The sequence below is a fragment of the Micropterus salmoides genome, unplaced genomic scaffold, assembly GCF_014851395.1.
Source record: "Micropterus salmoides isolate LMB-PRFRI ecotype aquatic unplaced genomic scaffold, ASM1485139v1 Ms_hic_scaffold_11, whole genome shotgun sequence".
NCBI classification, from domain to species: Eukaryota; Metazoa; Chordata; class Actinopteri; order Centrarchiformes; family Centrarchidae; genus Micropterus; species Micropterus salmoides.
In genome coordinates, this window is record NW_024040152.1 from 17569258 (window position 1) to 17578635 (window position 9378).

The 9378-nt window shown below is 40.5% G+C and overlaps 2 protein-coding genes across 2 annotated transcripts; both read right to left on the reverse strand.

The window, feature by feature from the left end:
• Positions 1–100: 100 nt before the first annotated feature.
• On the reverse strand, positions 101–4153 carry LOC119897672 (transmembrane protein 245-like). Its single transcript, XM_038711551.1, has 2 exons — positions 3370–4153; positions 101–1451 (listed from the first exon to the last, which is right to left on the reverse strand). The coding sequence occupies exons 1-2, from the start codon at positions 3967–3969 to the stop codon at positions 1242–1244; spliced, it is 810 nt and encodes a 269-aa protein (XP_038567479.1). The 5' UTR covers positions 3970–4153; the 3' UTR covers positions 101–1241.
• A 534-nt stretch (positions 4154–4687) lies between these two features.
• Positions 4688–8916, reverse strand: LOC119897671 (DOMON domain-containing protein FRRS1L). The gene is made up of 5 exons (XM_038711550.1): positions 8315–8916; positions 7642–7726; positions 7227–7365; positions 5958–6204; positions 4688–5869 (listed from the first exon to the last, which is right to left on the reverse strand). Exons 1-5 carry the CDS (start codon positions 8517–8519, stop codon positions 5697–5699), a joined length of 849 nt encoding a protein of 282 aa, XP_038567478.1. The 5' UTR covers positions 8520–8916; the 3' UTR covers positions 4688–5696.
• Positions 8917–9378: the final 462 nt, after the last annotated feature.

Genomic DNA, 9378 nt, shown 5'->3' on the forward strand with positions numbered 1-9378 from the left:
GCATGTTCGTCACTGTTGCAAGTTTATCACCACAAGCTTGGCTTTCGGTTGGTTTCATCTTCTGGTATCATTTAACACTTCTCTGTACATTTTTATTTGCTATTCACATCACTTGTCACTGATTGATCGCTGCATTCCATCACATCAATTAAACGCTTTTGTGGCGCAGCAGAGATCAGCTGATTTTATTTACGGATCCTCCGTCTGCAGCTGCTTCAGGTGTAGCTGGTTTGAACGGCTGGACGTGCAGATTCTCTTTTCCTCTTCCTCCTTTAGTGTAGTTAAGTGACTTGTTTAAACAGACTCCCTACTCATTTTATACTTGTTACTGTCGTCTTTTTGGAGGTTTGCAACTCACCAATAAAGGAAAAAGCACTCGCAGAGATCTTTCAATTCAGTTTATTGATCAAAAGTTAACAAAATAATTTTCCGTTGCTTACTTTCAACATACGAATCAGAAAAATACTTTAAGTTTGTTTCCTACAACTTTTTGTTCAATAAACTATTTCACTCCTCTCTCATTCAAATATAAAAAGTGAGGATGACCTAATTAGGACGAGATGCGATCTGATACAATTTCCTAATACTTTTTATGTAACAGTTATTTGATACAAGAAAAAATAAAATAGATAACCTTGTCTATAACAACAATAAAAATAATAATAGGCTACCAATCAACTACTATGGCTTCAACAGGTGGCATTTTATGGGAGGAATGAAGTGCTCAAATGTATCGGTATCACTTTAAGGGGACTGGTTTTGGTACTGGTATCGTAAAATTTTAAACGGTACCCAACCCTTCCTCTGGTGCACTACTGTGTCTTGTTGGACCAGTTGAAATGCATTTCTAGATATATTTTGCCATAAAATTATTTTTATAAATATACGAGGATCAAAGTAATTACTGAGATCAGATGACATTGATCATTTTGGCCAATCATATGGTAACATTTTTATATAGACACGTGCCTAATGGAGAGCATTTTCTCAGCTTTTCCCACAGCCATATGTAAACCTTCCTTCTCCTTCTTAATAGCTCTCAGTCACTTTTAACATTTCACGCCTGAAGGTCAACATCTCCTTTCGGCACGCCTAACATGTGCTAAAAATACAAGAGACTTCCTCATCTTACTTTGTAACTCTGCATGAGCTCTGTCTAATGGACTTGTGGACCTGTAGAGACAGTGCCTTGTCTTAACTAGAAAACCACTTCACTCCCTCGTCTTTGGAAAAACAAGTGTTCAGCCTCGTTCTCTGAAGCCCGTGTGGGAGCGACCTGCCTCCTCATGTAGGCACAATTTGAAGAAACCTTCCCAGGGGCAAAGAAACTCACCAATGTAGAAGAGTAGGACGGCCCAGACAGGAAGAGCCAGAGCCCTCAGGTAGCGCTCAGTGTGGGGATTCCACTTGAAACAAACCGCCAACAAGTAGCCAAAAACTAAAGTGAACACCTGAGAAGAAACAAAGTTAGCAAAATAATATTAAATGGGGTGGAGGGGTGCAATCACATAAAGGAACATGTTGCTCAGCAGATGCTTCTTCCACATACATTTTGTTTCATGACTTTCAAGAATTTCCGTGTTTAAGGCGTATACTTGTAAAGAAGGGCTCAGCAATAATTCAGTATTAACATTTCGCTCTCCAAATGGATGATTCAGAGCAGAATTTAATTAGGAACTCTTTTTGGGGAGTTGAAGCTATTAATCGGTTAGCCAATCGACAGAAAATGTATCAGGAGCTATTTTTATAATATTAATTATTTAAGCCAAACATTCCCTTATTCCAGCTTCTCAAATGGGAGAATAGACAGTTGTTCTTTGTTTTGTGTTGTGTGTGAATATCTTTTGGGTTTTTGGATCATCTTCAAATTTCTTGTTTAGCTTTGTTTGGCTCACTGGGCTTTAGGAAACTATGATGGGCATTTTTCACTATTTTACAGACAATTATTCTAATATAATTCTAAAAAATCTAATATAATGGATAATATCAATACAACACAGCTCACTGTACTGAACATCAATTTCCTAATTTTTAATGTGATTCTTTGCATACATTTACCATACAATATAGTTTTTGTTTTTTTTCATACCTGCTTTTCATCATACCTGCTGGCCGGCGCTATGAAGATCACTGGCCAGCAGGTATGACTATTATTGACTATTGACTGATTTTCAATTAGTCAATACTTCAACAATAAATATCACCATATCTAGAATTTGAAATAGTGTCTGCTACTATCTCATAATGTCATTAATAATGTGAGCACAACATGACAGAACATTATTTTTCCTAAACTTCTGCATATTTCAAAAACATTTAAGCACCTTGAGGTGACCAAACTGTACTTGCTCGCTGGGTTTCTCAGACCTCCATTAACCAACAGACTGGAGCTAACAATCTGCTGCTGTCTGGTAGGAAAGGATGAAATATGCTCCAGTCTGTGAACAGATGGTCACAAAGGTCTTCCTGGTTCCACACAAAGACATCTTTTGATGTGATTTAATATAGTGTCCTATTTATAGACAAGGGCCGTGTGTCATTCTACCTCTGCATTCAGAGAAAGGACAGGCTGTATGAAGAGGAACATCTAATGCAATTTGTATCTAGTCAAAGCGTGGCTGGGCTCAGGCCCCTGCAGCTGTTTTGGAATAATGAGGTATTGATTGATCAGACGCTGAAACTGGAGGAAAATTAGATCAGCTGAGACACAAGTTTAGGCATAAGTTCCAAGAAAAATACTCTCTGCACTGAGGTTAATGGAATAACCCATTATAAGACACTCCAAGGAAATGGAGTTTATACATTTTGCAGCTATTTGTCTGTTGAACTATTGATCGTTTATGTAATTATGTTCTTGTTATGTCCCCCTTTAACAATGTAACTTGTACACAATTCATGATCTAACTGTATCATCATTTATGGCACAGATTGTTATTTTATTATTTTTATTATTTTTATTTTTATAAATATACGAGGATCAAAGTAATTAATGAGATCAGATGACATTGATCATTTTGGCCAATCATATGGTAACATTTTTATAGTGATACCAAAACCAAAACATCTTTCCAAAACCAAAACATCTTTATCATGGAAGACCATGAAAACCAGCATCACACTGGAGAAGCTGGGAGCAGTAAACTTTAAATAATAAATTGAGCATCAAACTTTGCACACAATGTTCCATACAGTAAAACAATCGATATTGGAAGTAATTAATAATGCGATAATATTGTGATTGATTTCAGCCATTTGGTGTGACCGAGTTGGCAGAGCTGACCTCGCCCACCCAGTGGCTTCCACACACTGGGTGACACGGAGCAGCTTTTGTCATCATTACGGGGGGGGGGGCATTGTCCATTAACTCACCCACACAGCGTGGAAACAGTCCAGCGCGGCCCCGATTACCCCACATACGTGCCCGAGGATCACCTGCATGCCGATGACGCTCCAGAAAAGGTAGAGGAAGTAGAGCAGCGGCGCACCGGCCCCGATCACCAGCAGGACCGTGAGCCTCTCCAGCACCAACCTGCCCATCGCCTCCACCACGTAGTTCACACACCACACCGGAACCAGCAAGGTCCCCACTACGATGGGCGTCCCCGTTTCCTGCAGGCCGCTGAGCCACGAGCGGCCGAGCCGGGCCAGGGAGTACTTGAAGGGGTGGAGGAAGGTGCCGCAGAGCACTGCCCAGAGCAGCGGGCGGAGGAAGGCCTCCAGGATGAAGTAGACCAGGACAGCCGCTCCGCAGCAGATCGCCACAAAGATCATCGCCCCCGTGTTGTAGAAAGCCTGTTTGATGTTTTTGTCAAACTTTAGGGACGAGGGGTGGGTTAGCAGCTGGCTCACCATCCCGACGGCCGGCTGGACGCTCTCGGAGAAAAAGACAGAGTGAGGCCGCCCAGAGAGAGGGTTCTCCGGGGTAGACGCAGCGGCAGGGGCCGGCGCTGAGTCCTTCTCGTCTGCCATGTTCCCGGGCTCCGCTTCGGTAGTCTACCCGAGGGATCCGCGTGAGGGAGGAAAACACAGCATGACGTAGCACCTAGGCGAAATGCTGAAGGGCATTGTGGGCAATGTAGTTTTATAGCAAACACTTCCTGTATCCTATTTTATTTTTTATTTTAATTTCATATCATTCTCACTTTCATTTAATTTATGCTGTTGTTTGTTTGTTGTATTGTTTATTATTGTTATCACAATGTCTTATCATTGTTATTTTTATAATATATTATTATCTAAATGTGCACTGTTTCTTTTATCCAAACAAAGAAATAATGTTCTTGTTTTTCTTTTAAGATGTGGCGCTGCATCGTATATTATTTTAAAAGTATTATGTGTATAATTTTTCATTTCAGGATACTTTGGTGCCCCACATTGGTAGAATGCCATCTGAAAGATGCAATAATCACATTAAATGTTTACATAAAGCCACTTTAATAAATCAGGGCAATAACCAGTATTTTTGACATACTGAGGTTAAGAGTCCTGCATGTGTTTTTATGTGGTGTGATTAGAATAATGACTTTGCAGTTGGATTATGGTTACAGCCACTATTCGATCATTACAAGACACATTTTTATTTAAAGGGCATTACTTACTATTACTATTTAATTCTATTTAAATGATCTCCTATGACCTTACAATGCTGTCTGTTCATGCAAAGCAAATCACAGGATTCTCTTGTTTATATTGTTATTTCTTAAAAGGTTTATTGATAGTAAATACAAGCATGGCATATTGTTTCAGTGGGATATATTTTAACCATAGGTTTGAACACATCCACCCATTTTTAATACAGATCAAAAGGCTACTATAACAGCATTAGGGAAAAAATTAGTCCATGTCCAAGCAAACTTTTCTTTATGATCAACAGTTTGCTCCTGTTCAGTGTGTTACCGCTTGCATAGGCCATAGTAACTCATGTAGCAGCCGCTCTCTGTCTGTTAACTAATGTCACAGTGCCACAGTACTGATAAAGAAACCCGACAGCCACTCTGGTTGAAAAGAGGGAATGAGCCAAGTGTTTATCAGTGCCATACATAAACAGAAAAAGTAATGAAATTCTTTTACATGGTAAGTGCATACTGTAGGCAGTCCCTGGAAACTATATTTTGTGATGGTACGAACCACCAAATAAGTTGTCTTTTGTTTTTGCAAAGTTTAATACCCATATAAATATAACAGAGTAAAGGGACAGGAAGAGTGTGTGCAAACAGCTGTGAGCCGCTTGGTTTCTTTTGTCCTCAGAAAATCTTTTGTGTTTCAGCCAAGTTCAACATGAGGCACTGTCTTCTCATCACCAGTGAACAGTGGGTTTTTGAAATCATTCGCAGATTTCCCAATGCATGCAGTATTACAAAGACTTGTGAGGTTTATTTATTTATGTTTTTTTTTCTGGAAGCTATCATTGATACTGAAAATAACTGGCCTAAGCTAATAATACTAATCATTTATCATACCTCTCGTTTTGTACTGACACCAGTACATGACATCTAGGTTTAATACTTTTTCAAGATCCTCTGAATGAGTTCAGAATAACTGTACATACTCTATCGTGTTTAGTAAATCTAATATAGTGTCTCTTTGTGCAAAATGCACACTAGAATGTGGCATCAGACAAAAATGGCAACTTTCTTATTATTGCTGCTTCATATTCTCTTCCCTCTTTTTTCCACTATGTGCCCTGCTGTGCTTCATTATGGCGTTCCCATTAGTAAATAGAAGGTGAGTGCTACTATGAGCAGTAAGCAGAGGGGAGAGTTGAAGGTCTGGTAGGCTGTAGAAGGCATGAAGATGTCCTCATACTTATAGATACTGATCATGTGGTCGCTGACGGGTGGACTGTCGATGTCATGCCTCGTGATAGAACCTGTTCGAAAAGGTAAGACAGTATAAGACGATGATGACAGGAAAAAAACACACAAAGACTGACTTCATGCTAAAGCTTGATCGATCACCTTGTATGGCAGGTCCCCATGCAAACAGGTAATACCATGACAGGTGTAAGTCCACAAGCGTTTCCTCTCTGGGGACGTATAACGGCCGTTTAAAACGGCAGGTCACACGGTTGCTATCAAAAATGCCTTCTTCGTCTCTAGCCGGGTTCCTCTTAATCTCCTTGGCCCACTGGCCGACATTGTAGAAGTGATGAATCCGTACACGTCCATTATCGTCATGGACACAGCCCATGACATCGTCTCCTCCCTGAGGAATAAGGAGGGAACAGTAATAAAGAGGTTTATTCCAAACTGCTACATATTCATTTATTTTTAAAAAACAGTAAGATTCTAATACAACTGGATGTCAAATTCATCTACAGCTGGCAGATATGTCAAAGTTCATTCTTGGAAGAACAAGTTTGTAAGTAGTTTGAACTGTTAGTTTAAAATTGTAGCAGTCACACAAAAAATGATAAATATCAATATGGTGCCCGCCCGGGCTTCACTAAGGGGGTCTAAACATTTGATTGCATTTATAATGTTTGTAAATGCCGATTGGTACAATGTTTCAACAAAACAGTTTTTTCTCTCTCATGAAGAACACATGCAATGCCAAATAAATAACTAAAATGGTTTTGTTTCAATTGTATTACTTAAATGCCAGTGTACATTTAACTCCTTAAAACAGTGTTCCCAAACCGTTAAGGTTGTGTCCCCCTAAATGAGGCAATGTTTTGTTAGCACAGGTTATGGCTTCAGTATCAACATGAATTGTGACCTGTTCCACCAAAGACTGAAGTTTCAGAAAAAGGCAAAAAAAAAAAGAGAGAGAGAAAAGTCTGAAGATGTTATTTTGTAATAGAAATTAATTATGCCTTTAATCATCTTGTAAGCACTCATATTTACACTGTTTTAAGATATGATACATTATGTGTTTATCATTAAATGTCTTACCATACTATGTATAAAGCTTTTTACATTACTGCCAAAAATTTAAAAGAAGATTATGTAAATTAAGGACAACTGCTTTTGGAATAAAAGCCTTCAAATTTTATTTTTGTGTCGATAATTATTTGGTTTCATAAATAACTGACTGCAAGATCTTGAAACAATGCACCAATGTGTTTAATTATAGATTGTGTCACTTGATCTGATACAACAAAAAAAGTAATTTATAAGCAAATTAAAAAAAACATTAGTTGTGCTAGAAAATAACACAAACATGTATTGTACTGTCCAAAACTACACTCAGGAAAACAAAGTCAGAGAGGTTGTCCAACTGCTCACCATTTTCTTGTCAGAGGAGAAACCTACAGCCACCCAGCCGTCTGTGTCTGCACTCATCTCATACTCCACATCTGTCCCGATGCGACGATAACTCAGAAAGTAGTCACACGTCTCTGCATCACACCCTGGCTTCCCATATCTGTATATAGACAAATTAATGTCACCACTCACGCTCACTCACAGTCACTTGAGAAGTTGAGTTTCACACTGTTCACAATATCATAATAATATTTATGCCAAACTACGGCACTTTTCTAAATGAATTTCATCTAGGTTTCAGAGAAAAAGACTAGACAGTGTTCCGAGTCCAAGTTTAGCTCACAGCATCTAGGACAAAGTGGCCATGGGGAATATATCTGCACTGGAGCTCTACTTTCAGAACTAAGAGCTGGCAAAAGATTTATCCTTCTCTAACCTTATGCAGCCTTTGGTTACTCCACAGTCGGTTACTTTGATCTTGGCAAAGGGATCCACTGGTGGGGCGGTGGGGAATGGATATCCTGCGAAATGCAAAATCAGCACTCTGTTGGTTCCACACAAAAACAAGTGATGCTGTTTTTGAGGACAGTCAAAGGGCCAACTAGGGAGAGGCCATCTGGACTCTGTGTGTGTGTGTGTGTGTGTGTGTGTGTGTGTGTGTGTGTTTCATATTTTTATATCCCAGTGGGGACTTTAACCTGAATGCACACTAACCCATGGGGACTTCTAGGTTATGGTTAAGGGTAGGGTAAGGTTTATGGTTAGACATGTAGGGCTAGGGGTAGGAAAAGGGTCTAGGGAATGCATTATGTCCCTATGGGGATAGAGGAGTGTGTGTGTGTGTGAGAGAGAGAGAGAGAGAGAGAAGCCAGAGAGCGAGAGAGAGAGAAAGAGGGGGTGGGCAGCTACCACCGGGGAGCTGGCCTGGGTGCTGAAAAGCCTTGCACAGTGGAGACAGGTTGGATGCAGGACAAAAGAAACAGGTCATGTTCAGTTTCTGCTTACAGTCACAGACTTCTTCGATAAGCGTGTCTGTTATAAGTTTGTTGCGAAGGACATGTAAACAAAATCCACCAACTGGGAATCTTTAATAGGCCTCCAACGCTTACCGTCATCGCTCAGATATCTGGACTCCAGGAACTCGGAGGCGAAGGTGCTGTAGGAGTCCTTGTGAGGCTCCTGGTGTCCCGGCTCTCCGTGCTCCCCGTGGCCGGCCCGGAGCGCTCCCTCATCTGTGGGGCTCGACGCGACCCCCCACCATGCGCTGTGGATCAGCAGCACCAACAGCTGCACGAGCCTCCGCAGGAAAATCATGGCCGAAGAATGTTTGGTTTGTTTTATAGCGGAGATAAAAACGACTACACCGACTTGTAATCAAATCGGATCCTCATTATTGTTTGAATATCGGTATCTTCGTAGGCACCCATCGCAGCGTCACCAGGATCCTCTCCGCATCCTTATTGCCCGTTTGGCTGTTTATTCGCGGGGTTATGGGGGCGGGGATTCAGCGCCGATGACTGTGTGATTAAGAGGCTAATCCAACCGAAATTACCCAGATTTGTAATCTAACTCAGCTACATGCACATAATCCTCTATGAAATCCGAATCTAGATGCACACCAGAGGGGTTCAATCTTTACATATTTTTCAGTCCGAGTATTGGCCTGATGAGTGGTTTCGCCCGGTCTCCCTCTCTTCTCCTTCCTCAGTCAATCACAGTAACATCCAATGAGGAGCCGCTACGTGCTGTTAACAGGATCAATCAATTGGCCATTATGCCCCATAGTCAGAGAGAGAGAGGTACCCTACTTCTGCTCAGTTCACACACTATCTAGTGAGCAAAACGAAAGAATGGCTTAAATAAAATGAAAAAGAGAAATACTTTGTCATAGCCAAGGTCATGGCCTGGATTTCAAGCGTCTCCCTAATCATAGACGCACCATCAACACCCGGGACACCCAAAGTCTCTGAAATTACTGTTTGGATTTTTCATATTTTAGTAAGTTATATTATATCATTAAACTTTACAGGAAATGCTGTTTCCAGGCCTTCTCCACACTGCCAGGCATATTCTGTTTGGGAAATTATTTGTTGGTCTAAAAGCAGCAGCACATTAAAGTACTTAAATCAGCATCTATAAAACCCATCCAAAGACTTATTGCTTTGTTTAATTT

What these genes read in the sequence shown, in the direction of transcription:
- LOC119897671 (XM_038711550.1), bottom strand. Translation starts at nt 8,519, where the DNA reads ATGATTTTCCTGCGGAGGCTCGTGCAGCTGTTGGTGCTGCTGATCCAC. An exon ending in CAGATATCTGAGCGATGACG is followed by an intron (nt 7,727 to 8,314) that starts GTAAGCGTTGGA and finishes TGCATTTCGCAG; the next exon opens with GATATCCATTCCCCACCGCC. An exon ending in GTAACCAAAGGCTGCATAAG is followed by an intron (nt 7,366 to 7,641) that starts GTTAGAGAAGGA and finishes GTCTATATACAG; the next exon opens with ATATGGGAAGCCAGGGTGTG.
- LOC119897672 (XM_038711551.1), bottom strand. Translation starts at nt 3,969, where the DNA reads ATGGCAGACGAGAAGGACTCAGCGCCGGCCCCTGCCGCTGCGTCTACC. An exon ending in ACTGTTTCCACGCTGTGTGG is followed by an intron (nt 1,452 to 3,369) that starts GTGAGTTAATGG and finishes GTTTCTTCTCAG; the next exon opens with GTGTTCACTTTAGTTTTTGG.